Source organism: Terrapene carolina, unplaced genomic scaffold (genome assembly GCF_002925995.2).
Source record: "Terrapene carolina triunguis isolate 2854851 unplaced genomic scaffold, T_m_triunguis-2.0 Scaffold33392, whole genome shotgun sequence".
NCBI classification, from domain to species: Eukaryota; Metazoa; Chordata; order Testudines; family Emydidae; genus Terrapene; species Terrapene triunguis.
The window spans coordinates 1,205,233-1,224,843 of NW_020697743.1; the positions used below are offsets into that span (position 1 = coordinate 1,205,233).

The 19,611-nt window shown below is 43.9% G+C and overlaps 1 protein-coding gene across 1 annotated transcript in view; it reads left to right on the top strand.

Moving 5' to 3' along the window:
• The window catches only part of LOC112114282 (protein farnesyltransferase/geranylgeranyltransferase type-1 subunit alpha), a 17,870-nt gene extending 329 nt beyond the window's left edge, over positions 1–17,541 (top strand). The window contains 8 exon segments of the mRNA XM_024210927.3: positions 779–864; positions 1,900–2,014; positions 3,081–3,185; positions 6,258–6,384; positions 8,530–8,678; positions 13,365–13,427; positions 14,732–14,903; positions 17,181–17,541. Of these exon segments, the coding sequence (XP_024066695.2) occupies positions 779–864; positions 1,900–2,014; positions 3,081–3,185; positions 6,258–6,384; positions 8,530–8,678; positions 13,365–13,427; positions 14,732–14,903; positions 17,181–17,309 (946 nt within the window). The 3' untranslated portion in view covers positions 17,310–17,541.
• The last annotated feature ends 2,070 nt before the right edge of the window (positions 17,542–19,611 follow it).

Genomic DNA, 19,611 nt, shown 5'->3' on the forward strand with positions numbered 1-19,611 from the left:
GTGAGGGGGCGGGGAGCGAGGAGGTGTAGGGGAGGGGGGCAGTGAGGGGGCGGGGAGCGAGGAGGTGTAGGGGAGGGGGGCAGTGAGGGGGTGGGGTGGGAGGAGGTGTGGGGGGGGGGGGGCGGGGCAAGGTGCTCACACCTCCTAGGCCACTGGGTTGGGCTGGTGTGCCCGTGTCTCATTGCTGGGTGTCAGTGGAGACATCGTTCAAAATGGGGGCGGCCCAGCGCGGGGGGAGACCCTATCGGAAAGGAAAGACACAGTAAGGGGGGGTGGGAGCAACAGAGCGCTTCCCAACTGGGACCTTATTACATGCCACCAGATACGTTTGCAAACGTACCTGCCAATGATTTGGGGTTCTGGGGTGGCTCGTAAAGTAACCCTCATTAGTCCAAACATTGAGCTGTGTTGAGAGTACAGCATTTGAGTTTGTGCAATTTGTGGTCGAAACTAATGACAGAGATGAGCAAGGTCAATGGACCCGAAGAAGAGCTCTGTATAAGCTCCAAGTTTCACTCTCTCACCAACAGAAGTTGGTCAATAAAATATATTCCCTCACCCACCTTGCTTCTCCAAGATCAAGGAACATAGTTGCTCTCTAGGCTACATGACCAGCTAATATGACTTTTACCGTATCGCTTATGTTTGTATCATGCAATTCTATGGCAAAGATAATGACCACCATGTAGAATGGTGCAACTGAAATACATGTGTTTTTTGGGGGTGGCTTCGGTAGTTTTTTCTAATAAAACATTGAAAAGAAAATGTAAATTTACAGGCACAGAAAAGAATGGGCTGACATCGAACCAGTACCTCAAAATGATGGGCCAAATCCTGTGGTTCAGATCATCTATAGTGAAAAATGTAAGGGTTTTTTTTTTTTTTTTTTTTTTTTTTAAGATGTTAAGTATAATTAAACCTTGGTAAGGTGAAAACATCTGTGTAATATGTCAGTGGCACCACTGAAGCTAGACTTTAGTTTTCAATAATATACGTTTTTGTGCTGGATGTCACTGCTAGTAACTATAAAAACATGAGTTGTCTTTACGGTTCCTGTAGTCATCTAGAAGTGAATTTTAAATGTTGGGAATTTAATATTAAAATGGTAAATACACCAGATAAAATTACCATACACATTTATTTTTTGAGAATTTATTTGTTGTAAACCAACTTGAGCCTAGAACAAAGCTTAGGTATTTCACTTTGTCATAATTACTGGGTATTGTTGAAACTAAAAAAACTGAAGTATGGAAATGGCCTTAATACTGTCCCTGTTTTTAAAGGAACATTTCCATAAACTTGCATTTTTCTAGAGACTGGAGAATCTTGAGTTTCTCAAAGCTCCAAAGATAATGTTTGCCTGCTTTACAACCTTCACATCCTGGAGTGCCCACACTTTTAAAAACAAAAACAAAACCCTCCTGTTTCTTTTCAAATTTTCAGAAATGATCTTTTAAAAATTACAGAATTAAGTTTAAAAAGAATAAAGCGAGTATTAAAACTACTTGGTAGGCAGCCACGTTCCAGGTAATGCAAGCAATTAGGATGGTGCGGCTAGGCCTAGAGGAAAATGCAATAATGGATCTCAGGAATGTAGAGAAATAGCATGACTCATAGTGCCCTCATGACTCATAGTGCCCTCATGACTATTTTGGACATTATCTAGATGATCTGTTGAAAGATGTTTTAGGAGGTTTCTAGTCTGAGCGCTGTAAAGCATCCCACCAGAATGGTTCTAGTGAATTGTGCTATTGTATCAGTATGCAGACTGTTAGGACCAAACACCTTTAGGGAATAGTATTTGACACACACAAAGTAGCATCAATGGGTTGCCAGTCTTAAATCCTCTATTCAGGATTTCTTCTAGTTGTTTTGGGTAATATGCTCTCCTCTATCCAGTCAGAGATGTCTATGATTACTTTCGGGCTGTTCTGCAGCGGGATGAAAGAAGTGAAAGAGCTTTTCAGCTAACCGGGGATGCCATTGAACTGAATGCTGCAAATTACACTGTGTGGTAAGTAATAGTCATGACAATTATCTGATTAGATTACCTGATTTCTCTTTCAACTATCCTGACCGTGTATTATTCAAAATATGACTGGCCTTGCTTGCTTTCTGGGAGGCTGAGGATTATTGGAAGCTGCAGCGAGCTCTTAAAGTAAGATTTTGATGCAGTATCGCTAATTTCTGGGAAATGCTATCTGATAGTCTAAACTTTCAAACAAGATTAGGACTAGCTATTAGAAACCACCACTGATTAAGGTGACATGACAAATCATATTGAAAGTGTCTCTCTGATGACACACATTCCTAGTGAAAAGATTGGAACCATTTCCTGCTTGTTTCAAAGGAAGTTCTTATAATATCTAAATATATTAGCTGCTAGTTTTTTTTTGTAGTAAATATTACTGAAGTAATTCTATAATCCCCTTTGTAATACCTGCCAGTTTAATTTTCAAGTAAATACTAAACTTGTAAGGCCTTCTGAATTCACAGAACTAGATTTCTCAACCAATAGGTACTGTCATAGAATCGTAGAATATCAGGGTTGGAAGGGACCTGAGGAGGTCATCTAGTCCAACCCCCTGCTCAAAGCAGGGCCAATTCCCAACTAAATCATCCCAGCCAGGGCTTTGTCAAGCCTGACCTTAAAAACCTGTAAGGAAGGAGATTCCACCACCTCCCTAGGTAACCCATTCCAGTGCTTCACCACCCTCCTAGTGAAAAAGTTTTTCCTAATATGTCAAATACTTCCCTGTGTATTTTTCCTACTAATATGATTGCATTGATTTATACCAGTTATTTTCATATCAGGTAGACGATGTTCAGTGACATTGGAACAGGTGTGGGGTAGACAAGTCTTCAGTAGAAACTTAAAGTTGACAAGATCTTGGATATCAATATGTTTGTAACCTTACCTATTTTGGTTACTACCAGCTACCCAATAATGAATACATCTTCAGAATTAGTTGTGTTCTTAAAAATTGCTTTAATTCTTAAAGTACTTTTAACTGAATTTACTCCAGCTTTTAAAAAAAAAAACACCTCCTAAATGGTGTGTGTGTTTTATTTTTCTTTAGGCATTTCCGGAGAGTCCTCCTGCATTCATTGAAAAAGGACCTTAATGAGGAAATTAACTATATTACAGCTATCATTGAAGATCAGCCAAAGAATTACCAAGTCTGGTAAAATCTTTTTGATTTCTAGAGACACTGTCTTACCTTTGACCATCTCAGAAATGGACATGGCTGCCAGTTCTAAAAGTGTGGAGGTGAGGGTTCTCCCTTCCTCCTTGGATGGAGCCCATTTCAGAGGGGTTAAACAGGACTGCCCCCAGGCAGAGGTCTCCATAACTCTCCACTCCAATGCTATGAGTACTAAGTAATGTAGGTAGGCATGTGAAAAGCTTTAAAACTACCAAACTTATTCTGACACAACAAAAATGAAGCAATTACAAATGAAAAATTTTAGCTTTCAGCAGCTCTTGGGTGTTGCTTTTTTGTTGTAAAAATCCTCCCAAATGAAATACATAAAAATGGCTACTTTAATAGAGGGTGCGGGGGGAAATGCAAGGAATCCACAGGCCTGAAGGGATCACTCTTTAGCTCACGAAAGACCAAACTGAGTTTTCTTGTTGGGTATTTCATACATTTGGGTGGACTGGCCAACTGCTCTGAGAAATATTGATATGAAGATGAGTGAGGCCTGTTGGGTTCAGGGAATTGAGGACATGTCTTATTGCTGTAGGATGAATGTCTAAGGGCTGAGCCAGACCTATAGCCTTGATTTTATTCATAGGGCGTATCTGTGATGTATTCCAGTTTTATGCAGGGTGACCAAATTTTCAGTGTAGCATTGTGCAGATCTTCCCCAGATCCTAGGACTTTGTGGCATGGTAGAGTGCATGGGTAGGCAACCTATGACACGAGTGCCGAAGGCGGCACGCGAGCTGATTTTCAGTGGCACTCACACTGCCTGGGTCCTGGCCACCAGTCCAGGGGGCTCTGCATTTTAATTTAATTTTAAATGAAGCTTCTTAAACATTTTGAAACCTTATTTACTTTACATACAACAATAGTTTAGCTAATATATTATAGACTTATAGAAAGAGACCTTCTAAAAAGGTTAAAATGTATTACTGGCACACGAAACCTTAAATTAGAGTGAATAGATGAAGACTCGGCACACCACTTCTGAAAGGTTGCCAACCCCTGGTAGAGTGCTTCCTGGACATCTGTATCCGGACCAGCTTAGGGCTATTTAGATTGAAGGCAAGTCTACGCTGCAGCGCTATATATTCACCCCCTTGAGCAATGTAAGTTATATCAACTTAGGCTGTAGTGTAGAGCTGTCCAAAGAGAGAGACTTTGTGGTGAGCCTTAGCCACAAAGGAAAGAAGAGGGAAAATACAGGTGAGGTGCCTGGGGCAGTGTTAGGACAAGGAACCCACTGCTCTTAGTTTTTTGTGCTTGAGTCTTGGAAAATCAACCATGAGTCTTTGCATTGAGCTTTGATGCAAATGAATCAAACTTTGGGACTCCCCATAGGACTACTAACATATGAGAACATGTTTGAGATCCTACACCACCTAGTAAGGTTGTCCAGGTTTAGTGATACTTTGATGTGAAAGTATCTCACTCCTTGAGTGAGTAAAAGAAGTTGCAGCTGAGCCTACTGAAAAGGAAACGTGTCATGTTTCTGGCGCCTCCCTTTTCACATGTGCTGTGGTCAAGGAGTTGTCTGGTATGAGTAGAAGATGTTTCTCTGACTGAGGAGTGGCCTCTGAGAAAGAGCAAAGGTAATTAGTGAATCCTGCTCCTCTGTCCAGGAAGACTTTGGGTGCAAGTGTCTGTGCTGAACGGAGAAAAAGCCAAGACTAGCTGGAGAGATGTATGAAGGAAGACAACTAACCAGTCCCTTGGAGACAGGAGTTGAAACCCTTGGTCATTTTATTTGCCCACTCTTTTCCTGAGATTTTCTGGTACTCTGTACCTTCTGCTTCCCTCCATTTGAGTAGTGTGGGAAGGAGAAGCTTGTATGCTGCTCGAATAGCATATTTGTTATGGAGGAAGTCCATCTGCCTATTCGTTTTAGCCTCTGAAACTGACAGCTGATGAGGATTGGATAAATTAGGGTCTCACTGGCACCTCTGTCCCCAGATACAGAGGAGGACATGTTGCAGGAGCAAGCAGAACATTTGCAAGCTTTTGTGCTCTCATCTTTAGCTGGAGACTGCCCACCAATATGAATGCCTGAGCAAGCAGCAAGAAACTAATTGGGTGTCACCTCTGCCAACCCTGACCCAAAGGGTAGTTAAATGTTGCCATGAAGAGGCCTCTGAAATCTAAATGCTGGCTCCCAAGAAAAGGAAAAACCATATTAGAGCAACGGAGTAATAGGCGTCTCTGAAATGTTGTTCACTGCTTGACAGAGGCCAAAGAATTGAATTGGATAATTCATGCTAGGGTGATCCTTGCTAATGTTAAGACTGGCTCTGCTTTCTGACATCATTTGAGAAACTTTGGTTTGAAACTAGTACTCGTGTCCTTGCTCTGGTTTCCCAGAAATGAAGTGGTGAGCCAAATAAGGCATTAGTAAAATGTTTACAACACTTCCTTTAGAGGTAGACTATGGGCAGGTTTTCATGTGTACTGGAACATGTTGAATCTGAAAGCTTAGGAAGGCATTCTAAATTCAGTGACAAATGACAATGTAAAACAGACGGGGAAAATATTTTTAAAAAAATAAGTGATCGAGAGAACTTTGCAGTGTTCATAGGGAAACAATGAATGGGTTGGGGGGGGGGGGCGGTTCTATTAGAACGATGGGTCTAGCCGTGAAGGTCACTTCTTGGCAATATGGCAAGTTTCTAAGTGTGATACTATCTCAAGTACGACCCATCTTGTGTACTCAAACTCAGTTCTATTTAAATTATTATACCCTCCTTCTGCATGGCTTTTCTCACCCACTTCTCAAGCATGTCAAACATAGCAATTATCCTTCTTTAAGAGGTTGTATACCAATATGTAGATACATTTCTGGCATTTTCTTGTTGCAAGTTTACACTATAGCAGTCTCTAGAAAAGCTAGGTGAAATGTTTCATGGTTCTTTTAAAAAGTACTACTCTGGTGATGGGGTGGTGTCTTGGTATTTTTTTGGTGGGTTTTTGTTTGTTCTGGTAAGTATTTTAATAAAGTCTAAAGTTCAAGCAAATATTGGAAGGGAAGCTTTTTAAATTCTTGTACTTTGTCTTTAGGCACCACAGACGGGTGTTGGTAGAGTGGCTGAAGGATCCATCTCAAGAGCTTGAGTTTATAGCTGAAATTCTTAACCAGGATGCCAAGAATTACCATGCTTGGCAGCACAGACAGTGGGTTATTCAGGTATTGTATCCAGGTCTGCTGCTTTCTCTGGAGGGAGAATCCTCCCAAAATTGTAGAGGTTTGTTTCTTAAATTGAACTTTACACGCTGACTTGTGTAGATGGAGTGAAAACAATTACGTGGGTGTCAACTCAGAATTCAGCTGTAAACTAACCTTTCAGCTAACCAGTTCAAAAATTTGCTGCTGGGTACTTGCCTTTGTGCCTTTTGTTACAGGAAGCACTAGTACAGGGGTCGGCCACCTACGGCACACGTGCCAAAGGTGGCACGCGAGCCAATTTTTTGATGGCACGCGGCGCCGGCTGAGCCGCTCAGCCCGCCACCACTCTGGGGTTCCCACTGCCGGCTCCTGCCAGCAGGGGTCCTGCCGCCGGTGCAACTCAGCACCTGCTGCTTGCCTGGGGGAAGGAACCCCAGGCTGGCAGCGGGCTGAGACCCCCAGCTGGCAGGAGCCGGCAGCCGAAACCCCGCTGGTCCCACTCAGCACCCACTGCTGGCCTGGGGGAAGGAACCCCAGGCTGGCAGCGAGCTGCGACCCCCGGCTGGCAGGAGCCGGCGGCCGAAACCGCTGAGCTGCTCGGCCCTCCGCCGCTCTGGGGTTCCCGCCAGTCCCACTCAGCACCCGTGGCTGGCAGCGGGCTCAGACCCTGGCTGGCAGGAGCAAGCGGCCGAAACCCCAGATCTGGGGGTCCAGCCACCGGTCCCACTCAACGCCCACTGCTGGCCTGGGTGAAGGAACCCCAGGCTGGTAGTGAGCTGAGACCCTCGGCTGGCAGGAGCTGGCGGCGGAAACCCCAGAGCAGCGGTGGGCTGAGCTGCTCGGTCGCTGCTCTGGGGTTCCGGCTGCTGGCCCCTTGCCAGCCGGGGTCCCCACCTCCGCAGCCCCACTCACCTTGCTTCCCGTTGGAGTTCCAGCGCGGGCCCCCTGCCAGACAGGGTCCAGGCCTCCGGCCCTGCTCGGCCCTACCAGCCACCCGCTCCACTCGCCTCAGCTGCTGATCTGGGGTTCCAGCCGCTGACCTCCTGCCAGCCGGGGTCTGGATCTCCAGCCTTGCTCAGCCTGCTTTCCGGCCTGACCCTAACCCTAACAGTAGTTTGGTTATATATTATAGACTTATAGAGAGACCTTCTAAAAAACGTTAAAATGTATTACCGGCACGCGAAGCCTTAAATTAGAGTGTATAGATGAAGACTCGGCACACCACTTCTGAAAGGTTGCCGACCCCTGCACTAGTAGCACCCTCTATATCCGCGTTTCTCAAATGCTGCCACTAGCTGCTTTTCTTGTGGCCACAGCCTCCTGGGCTGTGATTGGGGGGAGGAGGGGCAAAGCAGCGGCCCCTCCCACTACATGTTGCTCCTGGATGCATCGCCTTGGTGTTGTCTGCTGGGGCTGCAAGCAGGGATGGGGCCCTGCCCCTCCCTGGACAGAGTTAGGGCATAAAGCTGGAGGAGCAGGCAGCCAGTGAGTTTCCCAGCTTCCCTGGGGTGGTGGGGCAGCAGGCTGCCGTCACACAGCTTCAGACTCCATCCCCGTCTCCTGGCCACGAGGCTTTGGGCTCTGGCTACGGGGCTTTAGGCTCTGGCCCCCCATTGTCTCCCCCCGGACTGCCCCCAAATCTATTGCCCCTGGCCCCTACTGCCTATCCTGACCCCCTCATCCAGAGCTTAATTTGTCCCCAGGCTTGCCAGGGCTGATAGTCTTTTGTGAAAAGTGATACTTTTATGTCTAATATCACTTTTCACAAAAGACTTAGTATCTAGCAATAAATATATTACACTGATTTGGACGTGTATATGTGCATATTTATTTGTTTTTCCTAAAGCTAACTAAGTATTTTAGGAAAAAATGTGAGAGCAGCCACCAGCAAGAGTTCATGGCCGCCCTCCGAGGCCACAAAAAAATTTGTCCTGAGAACCCCTGCTCTATATAATGAGGGTTGCCTACCGCTTCCCATTATACCTCCTGTTTTTCCCCAAAATTTACTAATTTCACAATTTACTACATTGATTTCTTCAACTAGGTCTAATCACTATGTGAAAAGTTAGGTTGGAATTCTTCAAAGGAAGAAGGAAGTAACTAGAATTTGTTAAAACGTTTAAATGCGGGGGGTTTTATTTTGTTTTTCTCTTCTCACCATTGTAGGAGTTCAAGTTGTGGGATAATGAACTGGAGTATGTAGACCAGCTTCTGAAAGAGGATGTGAGAAACAACTCTGTCTGGAACCAAAGATACTTTGTAATTTCCAACACCACTGGCTACAACGATCCTGCTGTTCTAGAGAGAGAAGTCCAGTTAGTAATACTGTGCACAATTACATTTGGTGCCCTCCATTTCTCATAGGCAAAAGAAGTGAGGCATGTGCTTGAATGCTTCAGAGACTTCAGCTCCCCTTGACCTTTCCCTGTTAGGGTACAGAATAAAAGCTACAGTGCTGGCATTGGTAGAAGATTTAGAATAATAATCAGGAGCTCAAGCATCCATGCTCATGTTAGATCTATCAGATGCCTTTGATACCGTTGATAATGAGGTGATGACTTGTCTGCAAGCTACGTTTGGGTTGGAGAAGCGGATCTTGAGCGGCTCTCTTACTTGCTGAGCATTCTGAAAGGTTGATAGTGGGTAACTTCTTTTCCTCCCCCAGAGCACTCATGAAGGGTTCTATCTTGTGTTCCCGCTTGTTGAATGTATATCTAGGTCCATTGGGACGGTTAGTGTAGAGATATGGATTGCGGTATCCTAAGTATGTGGATGACACTCCGCTTTGCCTCCATTTCCTCTGACCAGAGTAAAGCGGTCAATGGACGCACCTAGTGCTTGGTTGAGATTGGGGCATGAATGAGAACTAGGTGGCCAAGACTCAGGCGAGGTGATGTTGGTCATGAGAAGAAAGCAGAAAAATGTATGGTGATATCTGTCCTTCTGTGTCTTGTTTGTTCAAGTTTGCAACCTAAGGGACTTGTTAGATTCTCAGATGCCACTGGCTGATCAGAGATCAGCAATAGCCAGGATGGCTTTTGTGGGGGTCCAATGGGTAGCACCTGTTTCTTGATGCAGACCTTACTACTGCTTTCCATGCCTTTGTCACCTCCAGGTTACATTACTGCTGTGCAGTTTATATGGAACTATGTATTGAACCCATCTGGAAACAGAAGTTGGTGCAATATTTGGCAGCCTGCTAGTTTAAGCTAAATATCCTGTGCTGTGAGCATATTATGGCAGTGCTCCATGATCTGTGCTGGCTGCTTATTGATTTCTGGGTAGAATTTAAGGTATTGGTACTAACCTATAAAGCGCATTATTACCTAGGGCCCCATCTCCTTGAGAAAGCGTATCTCTCCCCATGCAGTACTGCCATGAGTATGATCAGCACGGATGCTTGCCTGGAGCCCCCTGTATAAACCAGTGAGTTTCTGGATATGAGGGCCCCTCAACTTTGGAATCTCTTCAGAAATAGCACTGGTGTAACTGAGGTCCTGCTTTGGTTTTCAGAAGTGTCTATTACTGAAGATGGTGCAAGAAGGAAAGCACCAGCTTGACTTTCAGATCCCAAGGGAGAAGACGGGGCTAACAATTATAAAAAAAATGTTGTTTCTGCCTAAACTAAGCACATTGCAATAAGGAAATATTTGGGATAAAACCTGGATGTTTTAAAAAAACAAAAAACAGATTGGTTTATTTTTTAAAAGAAAAAAAATATTTGAAATTGACATCCTACATTAAGGGCTAGACTTAGTATAATCTCTTAAAATCAATTACATCAATTAAACAAAAAATTCAAGTAGAATATGTTTGCTGCTGAAGTTTTAAAGAAAGTCAGACCACTGAACTGAGAGAAGTTGCTGACTGAGCACCTGGAACCAGCGTTTGAGTCCTAAAGCAGCCTTTGGTAGAAATAGCTACTTCTGCAAGTGCACGGAGAATATTTTCTTTTCAGTTTGTTCAACTAGTTCAGCTCAATGACTAGCTCATTTGGAAAAGTGACTGGGCGTTGAAAAAGCAGGAAAGCTCTTCCAATCTATGAATAAAAACTAGGGGTGAGAGGAGGAGATGTACTAGTTCTTAAAATCTTGAAGGACACAGTGACTAGAAACAATCAGTTTGATTGACTAACTACAGATAATACTTCCTTTGGTTAATAAATCAGTTCATTTTTAAATGCAAAACAAGTTTTGATAAACTTACTGTTTTATTATGTGTCTAGCACATTTAAGGTAATTACCCTATATACTTAAGCCGACCCCTCCCCCCCCAAGACGGATAAGTAAAAATGGAAAATTTTTATAACCCGTTCATAAGCCAGCCCTATAATTCAGGAGTCAGCAAACTTTGGCTCCTGGGCCATCAGAATAAGCCACTGGAGGGCCGAGATGGTTTGTTTACCTCGAGCGTCCGCAAGCACGGAAGTAAACCCTAAGTAAACAAAGTGTCCCGGCGTGCCAGCTGCTTACCCTGACGGGCCGGGACAGCAACTGGTGGGGAAATTTTTGGGGAGGGGAGAAGCTGGGAGTCAGGGGAGTAACCCCTGTGACCACGCCTAGCCCGGGACCCCCACACTCTCCCCATCTATCCCTTCCCACCTTATCTGGGGAGGGCTAGGGGAGGATGTCACCGGCAGGCTGGGCAGCGCGGCCACAGCTTGCTCCGGCGGGCCAGACTGGGCGGCACCACCGCAGCAAGTTCCAGCGGGCTGGGCTGGGTGGCACGGCCACAGCGTGCTCCAGCGGGCCGGGCAGCTCGGCCACAGCCTGCTCTGGGGGGCGGGGCCAAGCGGCATGGCTGCCGCTGCTTCGGAGGCTGGGGGGAGAGCAGCGTGGCTAAAGCGGAGAGACTCTGGCCCCGCCTCTTCCCTTCTGCTCTGCTGGCTGTGCTGCCTCTCCTTGCTCCCTCTGTTGGGGGGAGGGGCTGCGTCCCACCTCTCCCTCTCTATACCCGTTCATAAGCCCACCCCCTTCTCTGGTGCTTCCCTTTTTTACTAAAAAAATTCAGCTTAAGAACGAGTATATACGGTATATTTAATTAGTGGGAAAACAATTTTAAAAGAATTCCTATTGCCGTCCAAATAGAGCTTGACACACATCATGAGTAAAAAAAATTAGTTTAGTAAATAAGAAGTTAGTCATTCACCATTTTCTAACATAAAAAAATAAAAATTTACCATATGGGTAAATGTATGTTAAGTTATATAATAGTGTAGTCTCCTGGTTAACAAAAATAAATACCAAATTTAGTGCAAAGACTATAGTTAGTTGCAAATCCAATATTTTGTAATGGTTACCAACCAATGAGAATCAACCCCTCTTTAGGAAAATAAGTAAAAAATACAAATGCAAAACAAGATTAAAATTAAGGTTTCCTTCTTTCTGATTTAATTCATAATTAACATTGGTGATAGAAATCATTTTGATTTCAATCCGTTCACTCTGTGTGGAACGACCCAATGCCTCTTCAGAGCACAGCATAAGCCCTTGAGGCAGTCCAATTGGGCGGTCATCAAGAGGGTTGAAAGACTTTAAATGAAAGCAATAAGAAAACCCCATTCATTTTTGTTTCCTCCTATAGTTCTTCCTTGAATGTTACGGAATCTGTACCACTTCTATGACTTGTGAGACTAGGCATTTCCAGATTAATTCTCCAGAGCTAGGGATTGGACACCTTCCTAGATCTATTTGTGAAGAATGACCCTGTGTTCAGAACTCAAATTGAGATAGGTTTAACCTGACTCCTACTCCAGAACCAGACTTGAAGGGTTAATCTTTCTAGATTTCAGCATAGACCTTAGCCTACCTGCTGTTGCCAAGATCTCTAATGGCAGCGGTAAGCTCTGTTCCTCTGCTAGTGACTGTAAAAAGGCTGCTCCAGAAGGGCAAGGCGGCTCAAATATTTTGAGATTGAAAACTGGCTGCAAACTGCTTGCTGCTATCACCCGTTTCTGGAAACGAGTCTCACTGCTTGGGGATGTAGTGGAGAGAGAGGAATGTGAAGGCTTTTTTTTTTTTTTTGGTAGAGACATAACATTTTCTTTAATACTCTGCTTGGTGGGTGACCCTCCTGACTGTGCGCTTGGAGAAGCTGCCTCTGTGCTCCTTCTCTTCACTTTAACTCTGCCACTAGTCTGAGCTAGGAAGGAACAGCCCATGTCCTCATTGGCACCAGTGCTATATGCCTCCAGTGAGTTTGCACAGGTGCAACTGATTGGCCTTGTAAGTGGAGTTTTGCAAACAGTGCTGTGGATGCACACAAAGAAATGGAATCCAGCATCTGTGGATTCTGCAGTCCTAGCATGTGCACATGCCAAAACTGAGTAACTCCATGCTCTTAGTGCTGGAACTTTTTCCTTCCTTCTGCCTTCAGAGCCGATCGTTATAGAGCACTTGGAGAGTAAATGTAACCTCTCTTCCACGTACCATCAAATTGTGTATTATGTTATAGGCTTCTTATGTCGTACTGTGTGGGAGTTAGCCTCTCCTGAAATAAACTCCTACAAAATACTTGTAGGAATTCATATATTGTAAATTGAAGACAAGTGCCTCCGGGCACATAACCGCTATCCTGCAGTGGCTTGCCCTGTCATAACAACTGCAGTTAAGTTGCCTGGCAGTTGTGTTTTATGCCACCACCTCAGATGAGCAGAAAAATGTCTGCTTTAGTCTGTACACCTCTACCCCGATATAACACGAATTCGAATATAACGCGGTAAAGCAGCACTCCGGGGGGGCGGGGCTGCGCACTCCGGCGGATCAAAAGCAAGTTCGATATAACACGGTTTCACCTATAACGCGGTAAGATTTTTTTGGCTCCCGAGGACAGCCTTATATCCGGGTAGAGGTGTATTTTAAAAAGCCTGTGCAGAGGAGGGTTGAGAACAGTGAGATAGGGAGGAGGCTGCAAAGGAGATCTGAGTCTGGGTAAAGAAAACATGTTTCTCTTTTTGGCTCCTTGACCTCTGACGGAAGTGTAACCCGTGTTTTCCCTCACAGGTACACTCTAGAAATGATCAAGACAGTGCCACATAATGAGAGTGCATGGAACTATCTAAAAGGGTGAGGCTTGTATTTCATATCTGTGGGGTGAGGGCTTCTGATCAGGGGGCTTGTTGCAGGTTGGTGTTACTTGCAGGCCATTTCACTTTGAATGTTTCATGCCTAGACGTGTGAACAGCTCTGGGGGAACAACTGGAAAGCAGTGATCTAGATGAGCCTGAGGTTATACCCACATAAAGGGCTAATATAGTAACCTAATCTCCTGGCCCACTTTCCGCATAATTACTGATTGGGTAGCTTTGGCAGGGGGATCGTCAATACTTTTCACATGTGAAAGTGTGCAGCAGGTTGTTTCTATTTACTAGCTCAAAAAATAAGTCTTAAAATACCATATAACTGACTTTATTCATGGAGTGCCAACAGTGTGCTAGCCCCTCTGCAGAAGATGGTGCTTTGTAAAGAAATGAAAAATCTTGGAAAGAGAAATGATAGCTCATAGCTAGTTGGTTGACTGGAGTCAAGCGTGTCTCTTTTTGGGCCTCATCTGAATGAGGTGGGTGGCATAGTCAGCTTTCTGATTCTTTTTATTAGAGCATACTGACGGTGTCTCCAGAATCCCTGTTAAAGATGCTGTAAAGAGAAGCTGACTTTCCCCTGACCTCGAAGGGTTAGAGTTCTGCATTACATAGTGCCACCCTGCTCCTATCATCACACACATGCTTTCCACCTCTCCTTCCTAGCTGTGCTGACACTGAATTCAGTTTCTCAGATGGGGCTGGCGATAGGAAGGAGATGGGACTTCAGAGTCCCAACAACTTAAAATATGTTCATAGTAGTAGAGGAAAGCAGTTTATAACCTTTTTGCTTTATCCTGCTCAACTCTCTGTGAGCCATACTTAATAATGGAAGGATATGTGGCATAAAACCACCAAAAGTTGACTTTAAAAAGGGGGAGGAAGGGGGCAAAATAATAGTATTAGGCTACACCAGCTATGCGCTAGGAGGTTGTTGATTAAAGGCACCCTGCCTCATGTCTCCCTGTGCACTTGAGATGTTCATCAATAGCTTACTGCAGCAGTGGTTTTCAACCTGTGGGCCCTGGGGGTCTGCAGACTGTCTAAGATTTCCAAAGGGGTCTGCACCTCCATTTGAAATATTTCAGGGGTCCGCAAATGAAAAAAGGTTGAAAACCACTGCTACAGCAATGCTGACTTGTTGCTATATTGAACTACATCTATTACCCTCTGCCTCTTTTATATTTATAGCTCCTATTAGATTAAAATCTTCAGATACATCTATCAAAGCCAAAACTTGCTTAATTCTTTGTCAAAGCTGCCAGCAGTACTTACTAATCTCTGTTTTAGGATTCTGCAGGATCATGGTCTTTCCAAATATCAAAATCTATTAGAGCAACTGCTGGATTTACAGCCAAGCCACAGTTCTCCCTATCTGATTGCCTTCCTTGTGGATATATATGAAGACATGCTAGAAAACCAATGTGACAACAAGGAAGAAACACTAAACAGAGCATTAGAGGTGAGTTGTGAGAGCTCACTTTTTCTACCTCAGGGAGTTTGCTTTGTGTGGCAATAGCTTCAGCTAGACAAAGACTGGGTTATTTTAATGGAAAAGCTCTCTTGTAAAATAGAGTTGTACATTAATTGCACAGTTATTAGGAGATGATGACAGCATTAAGTAGTTGTTTCCATTACTGTTACTGTGCACCGTGGTTAATAAATTGTTACTGTGCAGTATCCATCTACTACTTCTCACTATGCTGAAGAGAAATCCTCTTAGCCACTCAAAAGTTCAGGGATGTTGGTGAGTTTTTTCCCTGCACTCAGAAGGCATTTGACTTCCATTAGCAATGTCCTGTTCTTAATAATCATACAGTATATGAATCCTCGGCCTCTGACTGTCAACCAGTCTACATGCAAGAATTTTCATAGTAGCTTGCCAGCAACAGAGGCCACCTCTGCTTCACCGACAGAAGTGAAAAGCAGAAAGATCCCAAACATTACTTATTGGCATTTCCTCCTTTTCTTGCATGTAAAGAAAATAAATGAGCTTTCAAATTGCTGAAAGAGCAGTTTTTTTTTTTTTAAAACCTTTGTGTAAGTTCCTAACATGCTCTTACTTCCCTCTACCTAGTTTAGCGGAGGGCTCTTATCCTCAAAATAACTGATATATGTATAGGGAGAATCCCTTAGCTTCCTGGTCCACAAGACTGGCAGAGCAGAACTCAATATGGCTCTTAAAGAGCTTTTTTTAAACCTCTGAGGGTAACAGTAATGGAATTTAGCATGAGGTAGATTGATGGACCTGTCCTGCATGGTTCTTTTTTGAACCGTTATAGTCTCGGCCTTCACAACATCCTCTGGCAAAGAGTTCCACGGGTTGACTGTGCATTGTGTGAAGAAATACTTCCTTTTGTTTTTAAACTTGCTGCCTATTTTCATTTGGTGACCTCTTGTTCTTGTGTTATGAGAAGGAGTAAATAACACTTCCTTATTTACTTTCCCCACACCAGTCATGATTTTTATAGACCTCTATCATATCCCCCCTTAGTCGTCTCTTTCCCAAGCTGAAAAGTCCCAGTCTTATTAATCTCTTCTCATATGGAAGCCGTTCCATACCCCTAATAATTTTTGTTGCCTTTTTCTAACCCTTTTCCAATTCTAATGTATCTTTTTTGAGATGGGGCAACCAGATCTGCACGTAGTATTCAAGATGTGGCATACCATGGATTTATACCATTCATCCTTCACAGTCCACCAGCACCAAAATTTGCCTTGACGCCTTAAAATTTCATGCCCCTTAAGTGTCAGCACTGTTCTGCTCAGCATTGGCTCTTCAATATGTTGGGGGCCTAAAGTTGGTGGTACTAAGATGAGCTCTGGCTCATCAAACAAGGCGCAGTGTTCTGCTTAACAAAAAGAACTGAATGGAACATTTGAAGGGCAATATTTATACCCAGGGGATGGAGCAAAATATCCAAATGTCCTGTAAGGTGGTGAGGGGAAGATAGCAGGGTGCAAAGAAAGCTATTAGAGTTAGCCTAGAACTGGAGAGTCACAGGAGACAAACTTCTAGGCAAGCAGCATTCAGGGAATCTTTGTGCTGCCCCCAGCGCCAGCTCCGCAGCTCCCATTGGCTGGGAGCTGCAGGGGCGGCACCTGCAGGCATGTGCAATGTGCACTGCGCAGAGCGGCCTGGCCCCTCCACCTAGGGGCTGGACATGCCGGCCACCTCGGGGAGCAGAGCAGCACAGAGCCAGGGCAGGCAGGGATCCTGCCTTCGCTCCGCTGCGCTGCGGACCAGGAGCCTCCTGAGATAAGCGCCTCTGGGCTGGAGCCTGCACCCCCTGTCCCAGCCCAGAGCCCCCTCCTGCACCCAAACTCTGTCCCAGCCCGGAGCCCCCTCCTGCACCCAAATTCCCACCCAGAGCCTGCACCCCGAACCTCCTGCCGCACCCCAACCTCCTGTCCCCCCAGCTAGAGCTGCACCCCAATCCCCATACCCAGCCCTGAGCCCCCTCCCGTACTCCGAGCCCCCCAGGCGCCCCACAAAATCTAATAGCCCCAGGCCCACAGGAGAGTTAATCCGGCCCTGTTGGCATCAACTATAGAGATCATTGATTTCCTTTTAGGAAGATGCATTTATCAGATGTCTATGGATACTAGTGCAAAACTTGTGGCTGAAAAGCCATGCGTTGCTCGCTGAAGAGAAGGCCGTGCTTAATGTGTGTTTGTTTTTAAGGGTTGTTAAGCTTTTGATTGATTATATTACAACTTTGTAACTTTTCCTTCTTAGTTATGTGACATTCTGGCTAACGAAAAAGACACGATCAGAAAGGAATATTGGAAGTATATTGGAAGGTCCCTTCAGAACAAGCACAGCACAGGCACTGAACCAGACTTGCCGACAGATCAGCAGCAATAACTGCAAGTGGCAGAAGATGGTGTCAAGCTCTAAGATACTTATAAAGGAACTCCAAGTAGGGGGGGACAAGCCAGTATAAACTTAGATGTACTGTTCCCCTCTGCCTGAGTGTGATGTAACTATATGTGCACTGCACAGGTGTTGCTTTTAACAAGAACTGAGTGCGAAGAGTTCAGTATAACACAGTCCCCTTTGGTTACTACTGCTACTGACAATAGCTATCGGTAGATCAAGTAATTAAGTCTTAAATTCATTTTAGAAGTATGCCAAATAAAGGACTTATTTCTTAATAGGAAATACATAATGCTCGGTTTGCTATTTTTAAGGCACTGAATAAATTTCTCACACTCTAGCCTAATCCACTCCACGCCCTCCCCCCTTCCTAATGCAGAATTTATAAGATTCATTGCAGATAACTTGTATGTAATGGTTATAAAGCAACTTAATTTTAGTTGCTTTAAGCGGGAAATGCAATTGTTGCCATAGGCCAGAACAGCTCTGCAGCAGCAACACAATTGTGCTATTATTGTACCCAACTAATGCCAACAACCTGGTTTTGTAATAAAAGTGTAGATATATTTCAAGTACTCGTATGTGTTTTAGAACGTTTCTCTCTTCTATACACAATGTCTTGTAGCACCAAGACATTGCTTGCTGTCATTAACCATCTCTTACCATAAATTAAAAGACAGGCCTAGGAGGTGTACACACTCCAGCACACGCATGCTTTTTAGGTGTCAATCCCTGGGTTAGGCGTTTTAAACTCCCATGTTGCTTTAATGTATCTTGTGTCTTGGAATATTCTGATCAGGACAGAACCGGGGAGCTTTCATCATACTTGACGTAAAAAGCAGCCTTGAGTTATTTGTATGGGACGGCGACAGTGGTGAGTACCTTGAACTTCTCAGAGAGCCAACCAAACCCTCTCAGTAGAACATTCAGACCCGTCTTTATTTCAAAATCAAAGTGTCTGGGTTTTTTTTCCCCTCCAGCTTCACCCAACCTCAGCTTTGTGGCAAACGGAGGAGCAATTTTGCATCACATAGATCAAAACAAATGTAATCAACATAGTGTAGCTCTTATCTTAAATAAATCTGGATGGGCTGAAGAAATGTTCTTGTTGGTGGCCTTCCTGCAGAAAAATACCCAGACCTGTTCCTCCTTTACCCTTCCTCCACACTTACATTTCACTCCTTTAAAACAACCATTCCCCTACCAGCTGAAAAAATACAGTGCAATTAAAGTGCAGAACAGCTAAAGATTTGTGTATTTGTTAAGAGGGATCTAAAATCTCTTACTTTTCACTAATTGTTCTGTTTGCAATAATAAAACAATGAGTTAACACCAGATGTATATCAGATGGAGGCCTTGTGTGGCATGAAATCAGTGAAACACATATTGTACCTCACAGATAGGCACAAGTATCCAAATAACGATTGCTATTTCTCCTGTAACTTGAACATGTTACATGCTAAAAATTGTTTACTTTATCTATATTATAGGTGTGTTGGAGTTGCTGCCAGTGTTAGACTGCATTGAAATTTACATTTGTGAGACAAAATTTGTTCTACGATTTTATTAAATTTATAGTCTCCAAATTTGAGAGTTCTTTAGGGGGCAATAAACTTACTTTTAAATTTTATTTTAAGAAATGCTTTTTAATGTATTTTTCAACAGAGGGGAAAATAATTTTCATAGGAATCTGATAGGGTCCCTGAAATCAAATTATGAAAAATGACATCATCAGAGAGACTTTATATGCAAGTATTTCCATCAAGCTTGATGTTCCATCAGAGATTTAAAACTTTTACCTTCTCCTGGCAGTTAAACCATTTCCAACGATAACTAAACTACAGACTAAATGTGGAAAGTTACCTGGACATGAGTAAGTCCAGGGTTTTCAGGGCAAGTAGTAAATTTGTCTCTATCAATTTAGGAAAACAAATATTTGCGTACGCATACATGAGCTCTTGTCTAATGCAATCCTTGGCTGTATGAACAGCTGCATAGCGCGTGTGAGAACAAAAGTGATATTATTTCTCTATGGTACTGATGAGCACTCTCCTGGCCTATTGTGTCCAGTTTTGATCACACTTCAAAGAGTGTTTTGAACAATTGGAGGGAGCTCAGAAAAGAGGTACAAGAATGATTAAAGGTCTGGAAAACCTGCCTTAAAGTAAATAGACTGAAGTGCCTATCAAGGAGAAGGTAAGAGGTGACTGGATCAGCCAAGAACACTATCCATACAGAGTGCTCCCATTTGGCCTGTTGACACTGACACACACACATGCACACACCCCAG